Below are 18558 nucleotides of genomic sequence, written 5' to 3'. Positions count from 1 at the left end.
CTGCTTATACGATAAGCACTTATTCATTATTTTTCTCCCAAATTGTACTCGATAAATTTTTAGAATACCAATTATACTCGTTCAATATTGTTACTTTTAGCAACAACATTCACTTTTACGATGCACTTTTATGAAAACACTTTTATAAAAGTACTTTTAGAAAAACATTTTATGAAAGCACTTTTATAAAAGCGCTTTTATAATAACATTTTTACGAAATCACTTTTATTCATTCACTTTTAATTGGATATTTTGAAAACTTCAAAGAAAATGAAGGACAAAAGAATCACAAGTGCTTATTGAAGAAAAAGACCACCAAACATTCAATATAAAATAAGTACTTATTTTTTAAAATAGGCACTTGAAAAAGCTGAATGACAAATATAAATAAGTGTTTATTTGAATAAACACTTATTTTTAAGCCCTTATTCAATAAGCATTTATTTTTAACATAAGCACTCTCAAACATAGCCTTGTTCTTAGTTAGGATACCTAACTCAAACATAACCTTGTTCTTAGTTAGGATACCTAGCCCAATATAGGCTTGTTAGACAGTTTTCCGTGCACAGGGGGTTAACCACCATAACTTTGAAATTGAGAAATGGCATAAATGGTCCCATTCACATTGATGTAAAGGTTGGATCCAGCGAGTTCGAATCTGCCCCCCACGAGCTTGCACCCCAAAAACATCCCACGTCATTACCATCCGCGATGTGTCCTACACGCACGAGCTTCCATTCCACCCAAAAAACGAAATCAGTCCCCTCTTTCCCGCTCATACCTGCTCTCTCTCACGAACCTTGCCTCCTGAAAGTCAGTTTTCCCGACCTCCGACGGATGATCGATACGATAGATACACTGGATGCATGTACTCTTCGTCCCCCTCCGTCCCTCTCATCTCATCTGCCTCTTGAATATGTTTTTCTGTGTTTGTTTCAAACTTTTTCTTTTTTTGGCAATGGAAAAAAAAACACAGAAAAAAGTGAAGAATCATCGGTAGATACAGGTAAAGTGGATCAATTCCATATTTAATAGTTTGAGTATTCTCCCCAAAACCTTGATCCTATATTATAAGAATTTTGTTAAAGTTTTAATATAATATAAACTAAAAGTTTACTATTTATCACTTATTAAACCTTAATAACTATGTGTACATGACAGAGTGACCAAACTCTTGTATTCCTATATTTATCACTTCATTAGTTACAGGATTTGCTCTCCCCTCAACCCTACATATCTGAATCATAACCGTTTTTTATTACGTACCATTTTTTGTGATGTATAAATTTTTTGGCTAAGTACCTCGTTGTTTGACTCGATGGTGACGTGCCTTGGTGATGAGCTACTTGGTGGCGAACTCCTTGGGGGAGAACTGCTTGGTGGCGAACTGCCCGGTGGCGAGCTCCCTAGTGGAGAGCTACTTGCTGACGAACTGTCGGGTGGCGAACTGCCTGGTGGTGCTCCCTGGGGGCGAACTGCCTGGTGGCGAACTCCTTGGTGGCGAACTGCCTGGGGGAAACTGCCTGGTGGCGAACTCCCTGGTGGTGAATTGCCTGGGGGTGAATTGCCTGGGGGCGAACTGCCTGGGGGTGAACTGCCTGGTGGCGAACTGCCAGGTGGTGAACTCCCTGGTGGTGAACTCCTTGGTGGCGAACTGCCTGATGGCGAACTGCCTGGTGGCAAACTGCCTGGTGGACTCGTCACTTGACTTGCTCCTAGGCGGCCTGCAACTCAGAGGATGGTGGAGCTCCCTGGTGCAGCGCAACCCGACTACCCTCCGTGTGAGGTGATTTTCTCTCCTTTGTAGGCGGCGGGAGCTGAGGGACCTGCGTTAATTGAATCAGAGGACCCGGGGGTATTTTCCCGGCGGGGACTCTCCGATGCCTAAGTTAGCATTCTGGTTACAGAGGGCTTGGAGAGAAATGAGAGAGCTAGAGAGCGGGGGTTACCATCCTTTTTCCTCCCCTTTGGCTTTGGGGGTCGGAGTCCTTATATAGTGGTGCCCTCGTGGGTTAGGTGGGTGAAAAGCCTTCAAACGGTAAGACGTCATATACCGTTAGAACCGGGGTACGGTGATGAACTCCTCGAGGTTGTCAGGCTGGCGCTTGTGTCAGGCGGCCAGGTCGGCGCCTGGGCCAGGTTGTCAGGTCGGTGCCTGTGTCAGTCGGCGGGTCGGTGTCCTGGCTAGGTTGCCAGGCCGACGCCAGTGTCTGTCGACGGGTCGGTGTCCAGGCCAGGTTGCAAAGTCGGCGCTTGTGTCCGGGCTAGGTTGCCAGGCCGGCGCCTGTCTGTCGGGGGGTCGGTGTCCGGGCCAGGTTGCCAGGTCGGCGCCTGTGTCCGGGCCAGGTTGCCAGGTCGGCGCCTATGTCCGGGCTAGGTTGCCAGGTCGACGCCTGTGTCCAGGCCAGATTGCCAGGTCAGCGCCTGTGGCAGGCTGATCCGGCTAGGTTGCGTAGGTCGCACCCAGGCCGCGTCAGGTTGCGCGCAGGTCGCTCGCAAGCCGCGCGCAGGCCACGCCAGGCCGCCTGTAGGCCACGTGCAGGTCACTCCAGGCCAGCCAGACCGGTGCCCGGGGGGGGGACACCAACTTGGTAAGTTGTTGCCTGGGTGTTTGGCTAGTTGTCACGAGGTGCCACGTGTCGCAATTTCACTGGAGGGCCAAATCTGCCCTCATCAATAGCCCCCCACTCCTGAGCTGATAGTAACTCAGCGAAGGGAGTAGATTTCTTTTGGCCCGTAAGTCGATGAGCCAGTAAGTGCTGATCCAATTACTAGTATGGTCCGTAGGCTTTGGGAGCGATTCGTAGTCTATTCTTTTTTTACTTTGCCAGTGCCGGAGAGGCGACCGGGTCTTGAGCAGTAATGTGGCCCGTAGGCTTTTAGGAGCGACTCGTAGTCTACTCTTTTTTTACTTTTGCCCGTGCCGGAGAGGCGATCGGGTCTTAAGCAGTAATGTGGCCCGTAGGTTTTTGGGAGCGACTCGTAGTCTACTCTTTTTTGACTTTTGCCCGTGCTGGAGAGGCGACCGGGTCTTAAGTAGTAATGTGGCCCGTAGGCTTTTGGGAGTGACTCGTAGTCTACTCTTTTTTTACTTTTGCCCGTGCCGGAGAGGCGACCGGGTCTTAAGTAGTGAGGTGGCCTGTAGGCTTGGCCTGCATCAGCTTCGTAATGCCGGTCACCTACTCCTACAAGAAGCTACTAGGGGCTCGACCTTCGGGGGCAACACCATTAACTTTAGGTTGCCAGCTCACATGGGAGCCTTGGAAGGCTCGACCAATAAGGGCGCCTATGTAGTCAGTTGGCCGCCAACTCCCGCAGAAGCCACAGAGAGCTCATCTTTGTAGGGGGGACCTTGCGGAGAGGACTGATGTGGCAGTATCTGAATTAAAAGTAAGGTTGGTAGAGCTATTTAGTCCGTTAGCTGCCTGCATAGTCTCTGAGTTCATAAAAAATGTAAACTATAAAGCGATAGCTTCAATTTCTAAAAAGTGAGGACTTAGTTTTGGCAAGATGAGAACTTAGCTTTGGTAGGATGAGAACTTAGCTTTTTGTAGTGGGTTCCCATAGACGGCGCCAATTGACGTAACCGTTTTTGGTCACGTACCATTTTTTGTGATGTATAGTTTTTTTGGCTAAGTACCTCGTTGTTTGACCCGATGGTGACGTGCCTTGGTGATGAGCTACTTGGTGGCGAACTCCCTGGGGGAGAACTGCTTGGTGGCGAACTGCCCGGTGGCGAGCTCCCTAGTGGAGAGCTACTTGGTGATGAACTGTCGGGTGGCGAACTGCCTGGTGGTACTCCCTAGTGGCGAACTGCTTGGGGGCGAACTGCCTGGTGGCAAACTCCTTGGTGGCGAACTGCTTGGGGGCGAACTGCCTGGTGGCGAACTCCCTGGTGGCGAACTGCCTGGGGGCGAACTGCCTGGGGGTGAACTGCCTGGTGGCGAACTGCCTGGGGGCGAACTGCCTGGTGGCAAACTGCCTGGTGGTGAGCTGCCTAGTGGCAAACTGCCTGGTGGTGAACTGCCAGGTGGTGAACTCCCTGATGGTGAACTGCCAGGTGGTGAACTGCCAGGTGGTGAACTCCCTGGTGGCGAACTGCCCGGTGGCAAACTGCATGGTGGACGTGTCACTTGACTTGCTCCTAGGCGGCCTGCAACTCAGAGGATGGTGGAGCTCCCTGGTGCAGCGCAACCCGACTACCCTCCGCGTGAGGTGATTTTCTCTCCTTTGTAGGCGGTGGGAGCTGAGGGACCTGCGTGAACTAAATCAGAGGACCCAGGGGTATTTTCATGACGGGGACTCTCCGATGCCTAAGTTAGCATTCTGATTACAGAGGGCTTAGAGAGAAATGAGAGAGCTAGAGAGCGGGGTTACCATCATTTTTCCTACCCTTTGGCTTTGGGGGTCGGAGTCCTTATATAGTGGTGCCCTCGCGGGTTAGGTGGGTGAAAAGCCTTCAAACGGTAAGACGTCATATCCTGTCAGAACCGGCGTACGGTGATGATCTCCTCGAGGTTGTCAGGCTGGCGCTTGTGTCAGGCGGCCAGGTCGGCGCCTGGGCCAGGTTGTTAGGTCGGCGCCTGTGTCAGTCGGCGGGTCGGTGTCCTGGCCAGGTTGCCAGGCCAGCGCCTATGTCTGTCGGCGGGTCGGTGTTCGGGCCAGGTTGCCAGGTCGGCGCCTGTGGCAGGCTGATCCGACTAGGTCGCGCAGGCCACGCGCAGGTCATGCCCAGGCCGCGCCAGGTTGCGCGCAGGTCACTCGCAAGCCGCGCAGGCCACGTGCAGGTCGCTCCAGGCCAGCCAGACCGGTGCCCGGGTGGGGGCACCAACTTGGTAAGTTGTTGCCTGGGTGTTTGCCTAGTTGTCACGAGGTGCCACGTGTCGCAATTTCACTGAAGGGCCAAATCTGCCCTCATCAATAGAAGAACCAATCAGTAAGGCTATGTTTGGTTTGAAGGAAAAGGTAGAGAAACCTATACAACGTTTGTATATGTTTTCCTACTTTTTCCTTCCTTTCCTACTTTTTCGTTCAGACAAAACACAGCGTAAATGCTTGAACAGGAGGAAGAAACCCACACCTGTATCTGTTGCCAATTCTTCTCCTCCTTCATGCGGTTTTTCCATTAGAAAAAAAGTTAGAAGCAAACACAAAGAAACATATTCAAGGGGTAGATGAAATGAAAGGGACGGAGAGTACATACCTACAGTGTATTTGTCGGATTGGTCGTCCGTCGGAGGTGGGGCGAACTGAGTTTCAGAAGACAGGGTTCGTGAGTGAGCAGGTATGAGTGGGAAAGAGGGGAGTGATTTTATAAATCAATGGAATAAATAATTTATAAAAACCACAATATATATATATATATATATCAAAAAATGAATTTTAATTTCAAAAAAGTATACAAATAAAACATTAAAAATAAAATAATTATTTATTAGGAGTAATAGTAGAATAATTGTTTTAATACTTACATTTTATAAAATTTCACATGATATATATCTTAAAAATTTTTAAAATTATTATTTAATATTTTAATTTGCATTAAATAACAATGTCTCTATTATTTACAAAAAATAACAATATTGTTTACAAGGTATTTGAAAATATAGTATAAATTGAACCTACCAAATCCATTAATCAACATTTTATATAATTTCGAAATTTTACAAAAATAAAATATTAACAATGGAATAGTTATCTTAGTAATTAAAATTTAAGAATTTAAATATTAAATGCATCTTCAAAATTTTAATAGATTTGATATATTTTAAGTTAAGATTATATATATATATATATATATATATATATATATTAAATTATTAATTGATATTTTAATTTATATTTTATAAAAACATATTTATTATTTATAAAAATATAAACATTTTTAGCAAACATTTGAGAATTAATTTTTAGTTGATTTTTTGTTAATATTAAAAAAATAAAAAATAGAAAAAATATGATATAATAATTCAAATATAACAATTGCATATCATTTATGCCTTACTCTTTAATAGATAATAAAATAATATTGGTTTTTTTCATGTATTAATTTGTAAAAATTTATATCATATGTGCCTTGGACTCTTGATTGATGCATTATTAATTTTAATCGAATCGGATTCGAATCATTATCCGATAATATATTCAAATTCAAATCATGCTTTAAAAAAACCAATGGATCCTTATTACCTCCTTTTTTGGGGCACAAATTCGTGTGGGACGGATTCGAACTCGAATCCAGCCAACCAAACTTAATCAGTTTTCTCTTTCTTTACCCAAGCATGATTTCACATTCTCACTGTAATGGGGTTGCTTTTGAAAACAAAAACGGCCACATCAGAAAAATGGATGTTCATCAGAAAAATAAATTTCCTAATTTTTTAATATTTACGCAACTTGTAGGACAAATGAATGTTGCAATATGTATGAATCAAGAGGACTACATCTGTTGGGATCTTCTTTTGGTATAACCGTAGAAACATCTGTCTATCATGACTAACCGAAAATTAGAACGTGATTTTTGCGTAGAAACTAGTCATATATAGGGAATAACACTAACCGAAAATTTAGAACGTGATTTTTGGGTAGAAACTTGTTACAACCTATACGTAATTTTTTCGGTTCATTCAAAGGGCTAAGCCCATCCCTCAACGCATGTGCAGGCCAAATTCGATTGACAACTAGCAAAAGAAACCTTATCAACCAATTAGTTGGCACCTTTCGACATAATTGCAAGTAAAAGAAACCCTTTATAGAATCCTCTGAAAAAAAAGGGCTAAAATATCCAAAATACAAATGCAATTACAGTTTCTTTTTAATCAACACCCATGCAATTACAAATTTACAATTGAGACTTTTTTATATAAAAAATAATACAAACTTTATTAATAACAAAAGAACTAAGAGAATTTAAAGCTATATAGCTTTACCTCTGAGCAATTAATATAAAAAGTAAATTTGAAAAATAAATCAATTTCAAAAAAGAGATGAAAAGGCTTAGGGTAACGATTGATATGAAGAGAAAAATTGAAAAATAAACATTTTGGTCAAAAATAACTGCACAGGTAATTTAAATATTTTCATCCATATTGTTAGAGATTTCTAAGAGAGTAGACTACTTGCAACTTTGTTAAAAAGTTTGGGGAGGTTTTCGCAATTTACCCTATTCAACAAGACAGCAACCTAACCTCTTACCCTCGAGCCCAAAGCCCCCTAGTAGAGAGGACATATAGCATCCATATCAAGTAAACAAAAAAAGGAAGCCGAACTAGATCTCATTTAATTGAAAATCAGTTGACTAAAGCCACCGAAACATAAATGTTACGAACTTCAAAGGAAAATGGCTCAAGATGACCTATTGGCTATTAGAGAACACTGATAATCCAGACATAAGATACTGCCCATTAAGGTTGCAGGCTTCCAGCGGGTTTCTCGTATCAGTACCTTCGAGGTCCACGGTCCAAAAACCTACCAGATGGGCACTCAAACGCCATGTGTCCTCGGCCGCCACAGTTGTGGCAGATCATCAATGGACCCATACAGTCCCTGCTTATGTGGCCTATCTGGTGGCAATTCCTGCATACAACATCTTGGTAACCAATACTGCGATCCCCAATACCCCTATCTGCAAGAATGTCAGCCTTGGGGCACTGCCTAGCAACGTGCCCAGAGATATTACACAAGTTGCATACAGGTTCATTCTGGCAGTCTCGAGCTAGGTGACCTGTCTTCCTGCAGTTATTGCATGCCTTCTCATTTGTGCAATCAGCAGCCGTATGACCTTGCTTATAGCAGTTGTTGCACAGCCTCAGGTCACCAGGTGGCAGCTCAGGAGCTGAACATTCTTTGGCACGATGACCGGCTTTGCCGCAAGTGTGGCAAATGCCTTCATTTGGACAGTGGCTGGCCATATGACCAGGCTCTCGACAGTTCCAACATAAGGACTTGGTGGTGCACTCTGATGCAATGTGCCTGGCACAGGATTTATGTACATTGTTGACATTAAAAATTTAAGTACAAGTTCAAGATAAAAATGAGAAAAGGGGGAAAAAGTGAAATCTTCTCCAATCATGTATGCTTATACGTCGTGTGTGCTTGTATTTGCAAGTCAATACACAAGCGGTATTCCTTTACCCGGGGAGACCACAATTGTTGCAGATTGCAGCATTGGGGCATTCTCTTGCATAATGCCCTGGTCGCTTGCAATTTTTGCACAGATTGCCCTGGCTGGAAGAAGAGGGGATGCCACTAAAGTTAATAGAGGCAGAACAAGAACTTTAGAATAATCACAGATACAAAATGACTTCAATTGGCCATTATCAACTAATATGCTTTATTTTAATAAGGGCGGTTTCTGCATAGAAACTTCACATTTAGAAAGGAAGAACTAGTTAAACAGAAGGCTTACAAGCAACCAATATTCATACACATACATGATGCACCATTATATGACAAGACTGAAACAAATATATCTAGACTTTCCAAAGTTGAAGGATGAGTCTAAAGTAATTTAAACCAGATAGATCCGGGGCTGACTAGAGGCAGTTCTGCAGTTTATGAATGCATTCCACAAATTACACAATTACTTTATCCTATTTGGTTACACATCTTTGTGCATCCTTGCAGAACATTGAGACCTAAACTAAACAAACCAAAGAGTGAAACCAGTCAATGATGGGGAAAACATTAGCTCCTTCCAAAGTTCTTTTTTTTTTTTTGAATAATAGAAGCTAAAATTTATTTATAATAAAACCATCCAAAATAACAAAGATGAAGAGAGGATCTCAAAGATACAGCAAGGGACTGTATTCACCCCCTATAAATCCAAGCCGACAAGAACAAAAACTACAAAGAACCCTTAACCATCCCCAAACAGATTTTGCCCACTCAAGTATGTATGCCCAAACACTTGTTGACTCCCATCCCAAGAATTATGAGAGAAAGATACTTGCATGTAACTGAAAATATAGATGTACAAGTTAATCCCTACATCACCATCACCCAAGCCTTCTCCAACTCTATGGGATCGGCTGCATGAAACTTGTTCCACCATTCCATCCTGTTCAGTACCATATCCAATGTCCTCTTTGCCCTGCCCCTAGCTCTTCTAGCCCCTTCAACTTATAATAGATCATTTCCTTTTACTGGTGCTGTAGATAGTCTTCTCTGTGCATGTACAAATTATTTGAGCCTACTTCCAATCATATTATCACCTATTGCAGTACTCCTAGGTTATTTCAAATAAGTTAATTTCCGACCCTATCATTTCTAGTCTTACCACTCAACACAAATGCATTTCAGACACAATCATTTTTGGCCATGTTTCGTGATTGCCTCGTCTCCATACAACATTGCTGGCCTTATAACCGTTTTCTAAAATTTTCCTCTTAACCCAAGTGGTATTCTCCTATCATATAAGACTCCAAATGTGCCCCTCCGTTTTTCCCTTATAAATTAATCCTTGCCTAAGATATTGATGTATTGATAAACCACATCTAAATACTGAATTGGATATTTGATGCATGGTCACATCAAACTGGCCGTTAAACATCATGAGTGAAAAGGCACAAAATGGCAACAAAACAAAAACTGTCAAAAAGACTAGGAAGAAATTATTACTATTCCACAAAGAATTATGAGATAATTACCACAATGTTATCACAAATGTACCCATAAACAAAATAAAACCCAATAGATTCAAATCATGATATAAAGAATTGAAATGGACACATAAAAACCCTGCCTTTATCTTCATTGATCACTATTTCTAACAAACTAGTAATTCCTTCAATAGTATGTGGATTAATATTTTAAGGGTTAAGTCAACCCAATCCAGAGACCCAAAAAACTCATAATGTTCCACATATAAAAGATTAACTGGACTCCCCTCGGAGAGAACACTTCAACCAAATTACCTTGTTACTTTCTTTAATTAGGAATACTTTTTTTCCAAATTGTCTTTAAAAGATTTAGTTACAAACGTTACACTTGATGCTTGATTCTCATTAAGATCGTTTACCAATCCTCATGCTCAGTGGCATGATCTGAATCTTGAATAAAACATAAATGGAAAACATAACCTCAAAGTATTCCAGGTACTGAGAGAAAACTCCTGGAAGAGTGGCTGGTTCCCATAATGACTAGAAAAAGGAAAGTGTGCTGACCATCTATTCCACTGGCAATCATATGGTTTAAAAGAAATTTGATCAGAAACGCACAGCTGAAGCAAAGGTGATCAATTTAGCAGTTGCAACAGTTAGGGACTGGTTGGCTGTTTTTTTGAGGTTATTGTGTGGGTTACACATGTATAGCAACTAATTGTACACAGAACCATATGCTTTGAGTAATAGAATATACTTTACCTTCTCTCATAATCTCAAAGTAATCAACTATTCGTTGGAACTATAAGTAAAGCTTCAGTTACCAATTAGAAAAACAAGCCATAAGTAAAGCCACAATCTCTGAGATAGTGGAGTCTAAGTTCATTTATCAATGAACCAGCAATATGCACGGAGTGCATCTATCCCAATTAACACCCCACCAAGGAGACTTCCAACATATCGGCCAACCCAGAGAATATCACAGTTTTACATGTTTATCCCCATACTTGGTGCTCCTTGTTGGACCATTCCAGCTGATTTCCTGTTATCCTGCCAGAGCATCTGCAAGACCTGGCAAGATAGTTGTTTCTTCAATTCATCTAAGGGGCAAGCAAAATCTACCCTCGAAGAGAGCTAGCCAATCATCAATTGTCATTCTCCTTTCCTCCTAACTCGGCCATTCCCGTACCTAAGATTCAATTCAAAAATTCTAGACCAGAAAAGTTTATTTAGTTAAACCCCTCAATCTTTCCATGCTAATTAAGATCCATAATTACAAAGGTGTCCTATGAAGATACTACCTTTTCCTACAAGGTAAAACAAAATAGCCTGCTCTGAAAAGTACTTTTTTCCCTTTACTTTTTGTCTTCATTCTTCTTAATCATTTTCTTTTTTTCCCCTTTTCATGTAGGTAAATCTATTGAAAGTGACAAAAGAGTACACATCACATAGAGAAAGAGACAAAGGGATAGGCTCTGTACAGTGTACATAGCTGACTCCACCAAGCAGTAAAATATCAAAAAGCAACAGAGATGGGATTTACATCAGGTTCCACTAGACAAAAAGGTCTCAACAGATTTTTTGGAGGAAAGAGCACCACTGGAGTAAGGACATATTAGCTACTGTCCACTACCAATGATTCAAGGGCGTCAGGGCCTCAGGAGTTTCCTGGTAGAGGGTCAGGAAGCAACAGATGCAGAACAGGAAAGGGGAGGGGAGAGAGGTTTCACCCTCAGATCCTGCTAAACCACTTGGGGGTGACACTCTCTTCTTGTTTCGTTGGTTGTTTGGGTGATGTGGGAAATCATGATTGTGCACTTATGAATGTGTCACCTTTGTTTCCTCAGTGTGAGGAAAGGTAAAATAAATAAAAAAGGTGCTTTACAAACCTCACTCTACTCCTTGATTTCACACCCCAACTACTGAAAGAACATTATACCTGAACACATTACCATCCACTCGGCAACTACTGAAACTTACAACCTTCTTTTCTTTATTGGAACCCTATTTCTTTGAGTCCATCATGTGTGATCCTATTGACCAATATAAAAAGTTCTTGAATTAAAGTTTTGATCACAAAAAAATATAGCAAAAGAGGGTTGATAAGTGATCAACCTGAGAAAGAATCATCTGATTTCCACTTCCAAATACAAGCATTCTTAAAGAGGGGTAATACCTAGCAACCTTATCAATGGTTGATAAACCAGACTAATGAACAAAATCTCCCAACCATAAAAAATTACAACAAAATTTAATCAAATTGCCAAGACAGCTTGAACCAGCAGAGACCGGCAAGGTATAGCAACTTTTCCCCTTTTTTCTTTTATGTGATTGATGAAATTACCTTTCTCAGCCTCAAATATCATTACAACTTACAAGACAAGCACTCAAGTATTGTTGCCCTTCTTGAATCATAGACTGGCAATGTTTCCCTCTCACCATATTGTCAAGGCGATGCCTAGGCAGGCGCCTAGGCAATAAGGCGCCCTTGGAGGCTGGCCTCGCCCAGTCACCAAGTAGTTTTGTGCACTATGTTATAAAATACTTTTATATTTTTTATTTTTTGGCATTATAATTATAAAATAAGCATTATTAAACTAGAATACTCATCTTATGTGTTTATCTACTAAATTCTTTTTATTATTTTCTTATTTGTTAGGGTTTAATCAGCACAAACATTGCTAACTGCTATATTGAACCCATGGATCAAAGTATTAGAAGCCTTTGCACAATTCGCTTCTGATCTCAATAAAGCTACTCAGAATCAATTGGCGAGAGGCCAACGATTACGTAAATTACTCAAACAATCCCAATCAGCCCCTCTCATAGTGGATGAGCAGATAGTGACTATTTATACCGAAACGAATGGGTATCTTGATTCGTTAGAAATTGGGCAGGTAAAGAAATCGATACACCTCTGTGTATCGGCAGAGGTGTATCAGTACTTATAACAATACTCCCCTATTTTTTATTTATTTGGTTTTCATTTTCATTTTTAAATATATATTATTTTAAAAAATGGGTTCCCGAAAACACCTGTAAACATGTGTATTGGGGCGCCAAAGATACAATACAATACACCAGATACGGGGCATATCATATCAAAGTTTTGATCCTTGATTGAATCCTCAAAGATTTCAGAACCTAAACCAATAAGCAAGGGAAGAACTTAAAATTGCCTAATCAACACATTGTCTTCTTACAAATCTTCTTCTTCCGCCTTTTCCTTTCTTCTTTTCCTTTAACAAAAGTAGGGGTTCAGCCCCTATATTTTTTGAATTTTCTTTCCTTTGTTCCTTTTTTTCTCATAAAATGATAAAATGTTGATTTTCTAAACTTAAAACATGAAATTTATACTTCTCTTATGAAAATTATGGATAATTATTAAGGAAAGATGGTTATGGAACCTAGGGAAGTACCCTAGGATATATGGTTTAAATTAAAAAAATCCATCGCCTAGGCGACTAGGTGACAAGGCGCCCCCTGTCATCTAGCCTCACCTTGGCGCCACAAAAACTATTCCTCTCACTTCTTTTCTTTCCTGCTGCTGACAAAGTTACACTTATGACTCTAAAATATGAAACTACACAACCGTATGTGCATACATATAGCATGCACATTAATACATATATTAACATAACCTAAGCCTAATCCATGCAATGATGATAATGATGTGGAAGGAAACAATATTACAAAAATATCTAAAACAAAAGCATTAAACAGGGAGGCTACAGGTCTCGACCAAATTATAAGACTGCCACTGCAGTTGTGTGTTGATTCTGGAAGGATGCCATGGGCAACCAAATGAGTTGCTGATTGTAGAAGATCTTAGGGGCTGTTCAAAAACAGCTGAAGTGGCAGAACTGGATTACTTATTACTTTGTCTTTTAGTAAATAATATTTTAAGGAGGTTGTGAGCTACCTAAAGGCTCAAGCTGAAGTTTGACAACTATTATGCCACTGTTTTTCATTTAATTATTTTATCCACTAAAATACAAGGCAATAAGCCATTCAATTCAGCTACTTTGGCTGTTCTCAAATAGCCCATTGAATTCGAACTAATTTCTTTGGGATATGTAGTTTAAGCTCCCAATAGTGCCCCCATCTGTGTCAATGAACTGCTGCTCTGGCCCTTATGTCATTGAATTAAAAATTTGCCAAAAGTCATTGATATAGTACGTTGCCAAAATTTAAGAACGTGTTACCAACTCGATCTCCCTGAAAGATTGTCTACCACCATCTCAGTATCTCAGAAATTCTCCTACCTTAGGAACATGAGCAATCCATTTATCTCTCCAACTTCTAATAAAGAAATACATTCAAGAGATCTTGACCTCCAATTTATAATCTTCTCTTTCTCATATTACCATAAATATTTTTTGATTGGTGTACCAAAAAAGAAATATAAATTAATGATAATTTGTGTTGGTCTCACACTGAAGTAGTGTATATATTAGATTGTGGCTCACTAATGCTTTTTCTCTTCCACTACCACTGCCACTTGGCCAGTCCCCACACACTGCCAACATTGAAACAATGAGCATGTGTTTTTAATGTAAGGCACTGCCCCACGTGTGAAACCTTCTGACATACTCCTCAAAAACAAACAGTACTCAAAAGAAATTGCAAGGACAAATCCAAAGACCAATCCCTTATGCAAGCATTCCCAAAGACATTGTCAACACACATGCATGTTTGTGTTTCTGTGTGTATGCCACTTGCCACCTTCAGTCTTGAAGTTCCAAATAAGCTCTAACTGCATTGTAGGATGAATAGTTCAGATGCGCAAAGGGCCTAAAACATTGGATTACGATATTAAATCACTGGACTAATACACTACTACAGAAAGCCCTGGCATACATCCACATGAAGACAACATATCAGAAAAAAACCTTCATTATACTCACCATCCAAATACTACCATAGTTCAATATTGTGCTTGAAATAATATAATAAAAACTAATAGATTCAAAATGCTGCAATCTTTTAGGTAAAATAACTTTGTAAGAACAATTCTATTTACAACTGGTATTCTTACTGGTTGCTTTATAAAACTAGGAAATTAACCGAGAATTTAGATTTCTTCCTTGTCAAATTCCATCACTTAGGTACCTAGGAAACTAAGTGCTCCACTGCTGCCTAGAATTGCCTGTATACCTTGAGAACTATCTTAAAACAAAGGCGGCACATGGAAAAAGAAAAAACAACTATAACAAACATGAATCTTTACACTCGAATCAAAAGTACAAATTCCACCAAAAACTTCAACCAAAACAAAAAAAAATATTCAAATCAATAGCTAGCAATAAAAATTTATTAAATTCAATATCCATATTGTAGAAAAATATGCATAAACTGCTGTGCCCTTCTTTTCTTCCCTGCTTCATGCAGAGAAGTGACAGAGAAAACAAATATAAGTGTTTAGAAACCAAGAAACCTGAACCCCCGACGTGAGTCTCTCCTGTAAGGTCCATCACGGTAGGAAAATCGTTCAGAGCGGATCCTGCGATCCCGTGGACTCCTGCTCCTGCTGCGCTGGCTCATCTTCAAATCTTTCCCTAATCACACCAGCCACAAGTGCTTGGCAAAACCACCACCACCACAACCAACACAGTCCACAGCTGCTGCTTGCTCCCTGTCCACATTACAACCATACATCCAAAATCATCTCCATGAATCCAAATCAAACCCCCTAGCTTTCTCTTCAAAACAGAAAACGCCAAATTCCAACACTACGAGAAAATCCCTATGTAAAAAGCAAACCACTACTTTCCGTTTCATAAGCAATAATAACCACCTGCCTTCATTTCACCATTGCATAGTACACCTGACACTCAAATAGCCCATTTCTTCAACTATAACACCTCACCATTAGATATCTCCAGCAGACAATCAATTGCCCAAAAACACTAGTCATTACCAGACTTAGACAAATAAGCATAAAGCAATACTGCACAACATCCAGAAAAAGAACATAGCTCTTCAGTATTCCCATTAATTACCCCTTTCTCAAATTCACTGCAAGATCCAGACCCTTCCTACTAAATCCAGAAGATGATTTCAAGACTATGTATATATGCATAGACATAAGAAAGAAGAGAGAGATTATATGACCAAAAAAGGGAAAACTTGTAACTTGTACTATTATTTTCTAATAGAACGTTTTCTCCAACTTCAATTCTTTGTGATAGAAAGGAAATAATAAAACCCTGTAATAAGAAATTAACTAATAAATCTGTAGTTGCATTAGCTACCAATTATTTCTGCTAAAGGCTTTCATCTTGATTCCTTTAAGTATTTGGTTGTCTAAATAAATTACAATGTAAAACCGGTACCCATCACTTAACTAAATTCTTGGAAGAAACTAAAATATTCAACAGAAAAGGTTTTTCCTCTTCTTTTTTACCTGGGGGAGTAATTAAGAACGATTACATCATATCGTTAACGCACAATGAATTAAATACGATAGTATCTATAAAACTAAATATGAGAGTATAAAGAAGCAATTACATAATATTGCTAACCCACCGTCATTACAGATGTTAGAAAATTTACATTAGGGAGAGGCAATTACATAAATAAATTGTAAGGATTGCATTAAATGGATACCTTGAAAACCTAATCCCATAGCTCTTCCTCAGAAACCCTAAATGTCGGATGAAAGTAAAGGCAAACCCTAAAAAAATAAAATCGGAGAAACCAGCAGCTCACTTATATAACACTCCAAACATTGATCTACAGTTAAAACATTTATGGAGACATGGATCCATGTACCAGGAGTTACCATAAGTCACTCGAGCAATGATACTGAGAACGGGAATATGCAAACGTTAAGAGAAAAAAAAAGATAAGGATTACCTATTACGGACCTCTGGTGTCAAAGGTGTCTATACCTTCCTCGCAGGTTTATCCACAAAAAACCAATTAGAACTATGAAAAAAAAGGGTCCCTCGCTCTTCAGATATAGATCGAGGTAGAAACAAGCTAGGGTTTCCGCCCTTTTCACCGTTCTTCAAACAATGGAGATAGAAATCGTATCTAAATATCAGCGTAAAGCGGTTTTCTATCCGGTCCGGAACTGCTCGAATTGATCCGTTTAAACCGGTAAGCCGACGACCCAGTAAGCTTTCTGCTTTCCGATACGTCCAATAACGGCCTAACAAGTTACAACAATACCGAATCTGCTGCCCAGACTCCGGACGCTGACAAGTGACAACAATGCGTGAACGTCTTCGGGATCGTACACTTTTCCCTAGACATGTTTATGGGTCGAGCTTAGCCTCTTTATCAACAGGAAATGTGAAGGCCCGAACCAGAGTTCTGCCTGACTATCAGGCCTACATATGGATTTCGATTCCGGTTTTTATATAAAGTTTGAAACCTGACCTTTATACAAAATGTTTTATTTTCAATATATTTTTATAATCTAATAATAATTTAACTAATTAATAAACTAATTTACTAATTTGTATTTTTTAATAGTAAATTAATATTTATTAATAATTTAAGAAATAAATATTATATATTTATTACATATAACATAAATGATTTTTATTATATATAATAGTATCGGGCCAAGCTTAAGCCCGGGTCAAACTTATTTAAGAAAGCCCAAGCCCAATCCAAAAAAAGACTGGGCCTGGCATTTAAAGCCTAAGGCTGAGCCCACGGGCTTGAAGTTTTGTCCAAGTCCAAAAAAATAACGGGTTGGGTCGAGTCGTCGAGCTACTTGCCCATGAGCAAGTCTAATGATAGGTGTGATATACATGTTCAAATGCATGAGTTGGGTGGAATCCAATGGATTTGGACTCAAATGGACTTTCCTTTTGAATCCAATCAATTTGCAACTCAACTCCACAAAAGGTTTGAACATTTGGAGATTGGCTTCCATCAGAGCAAGCCCGTGCCCACGCCATTCCAACCGCCTTTTTCACCTTGTATTGAGAATATCTCTTTAATAAACAAAGCACATGAGCAAGGAGATACTCTAGATGCAAGGTTGTAAAGGCTGCTCGAATGGGCTTTGCCCTCACCAAAGCCAAACTCGAACATTTGAAGAATGCAAATGTGAGTTTTAGTTCTACGCCCCACAGCACGTCCTCGTGTATTGGGAGCATCTCCCAATGATGACATCATTGATTCTGGTACTATCATCGGAAGATGTTCCCAATACACGGTGGGGATGTGCTGTGGGACATTGTGGGGCGTAGATGTGAACTCATCGGTGATGGGCCTAATGCTTTGATGGTAATGGAAATTGATGTCGCGCGATCCGATCACTCCTATCTGGCGCTCGCGTGGCTCCTGAGAGGTACCTGAGACAAGAGGAAAGAGGAAGAACTCCTGGGGGGTTTCCGGGCGGGAACGCTCCGATGCTTAAGTTAATATCGAGTGCAAGAAACGAAAGGAGAACGAAGGCTAAGAGTGCAGGTTATGCAGGTGATTTGAAGATACCTTGTTTCCTTGAGAATAAGCCCCTTATAACTGAATTCCGTTGCTTCAGGCCCTCTGACAGGGCAGGTATAACCCCACTGTCAGTCTGCCACAGCCGTTACAGGTAGGGCTGAGGTGGCACGCGCGGGGCCATTGTGTAGGGTACGTGCCTATCAGGTGTGGGACGCCTTTCTAAAGGTGGCAGGCATGGCGAGGGGGACATGCCTACTGTCCACAGGTTTGTCGGGTACGGTGGTCGGGCAGGAAGCCCTCCTATGGTATACCGAAATGTTCTCCTGTGAATTATTCTGAACTGGGTTGTCCTTTGAGTGACGGGTTGCTTGTAGCCGGTTATGCCGAGCTAGCCGACCCGAGGTCTTTGTGCCTCGGGGCGTCCGGAGAAGAATTGATGTGTTCTTGCTTGGGAGTGGCCTGAGGTCCATTGAGAGGAGCTCGGGCCTCAAAAGGGGTCAGGGTGCCCCAAAATCGGGACCCCCCAAAGTGCCTTAACTCCGGGGAGGAGGTG

At 40.9% G+C, this 18558-nt stretch overlaps 1 protein-coding gene across 8 annotated transcripts; it reads right to left on the bottom strand.

Annotated features, from left to right (window-relative positions):
- Positions 1–7258: 7258 nt before the first annotated feature.
- LOC148851221 (uncharacterized) lies at positions 7259–16934 on the bottom strand. 8 transcript variants are annotated; one of them, XM_088944605.1, is made up of 5 exons: positions 16458–16613; positions 16209–16275; positions 15037–15234; positions 8134–8226; positions 7259–7971 (listed from the first exon to the last, which is right to left on the bottom strand). In XM_088944605.1, exons 3-5 carry the CDS (start codon positions 15141–15143, stop codon positions 7437–7439), a joined length of 735 nt encoding a protein of 244 aa, XP_088800731.1. In that variant the 5' UTR covers positions 15144–15234; positions 16209–16275; positions 16458–16613; the 3' UTR covers positions 7259–7436. The 8 variants fall into 8 exon arrangements, with proteins under 8 accessions (XP_088800731.1, XP_088800729.1, XP_088800730.1 ...); XM_088944603.1 differs by lacking the exon at positions 16209–16275 and having other exon boundaries at positions 16458–16913; XM_088944604.1 differs by lacking the exon at positions 16209–16275 and having other exon boundaries at positions 16469–16832.
- Between the last annotated feature and the right edge of the window lie 1624 nt (positions 16935–18558).

Source organism: Nelumbo lutea, chromosome 5, assembly GCF_056320005.1.
Source record: "Nelumbo lutea isolate HS-2025 chromosome 5, American lotus-T2T, whole genome shotgun sequence".
Lineage (NCBI taxonomy): Eukaryota > Viridiplantae > Streptophyta > Magnoliopsida > Proteales > Nelumbonaceae > Nelumbo > Nelumbo lutea.
The sequence above is the reverse complement of the archived record's forward strand: the minus strand, read 5'-3'. Positions and strand labels throughout refer to the sequence as shown.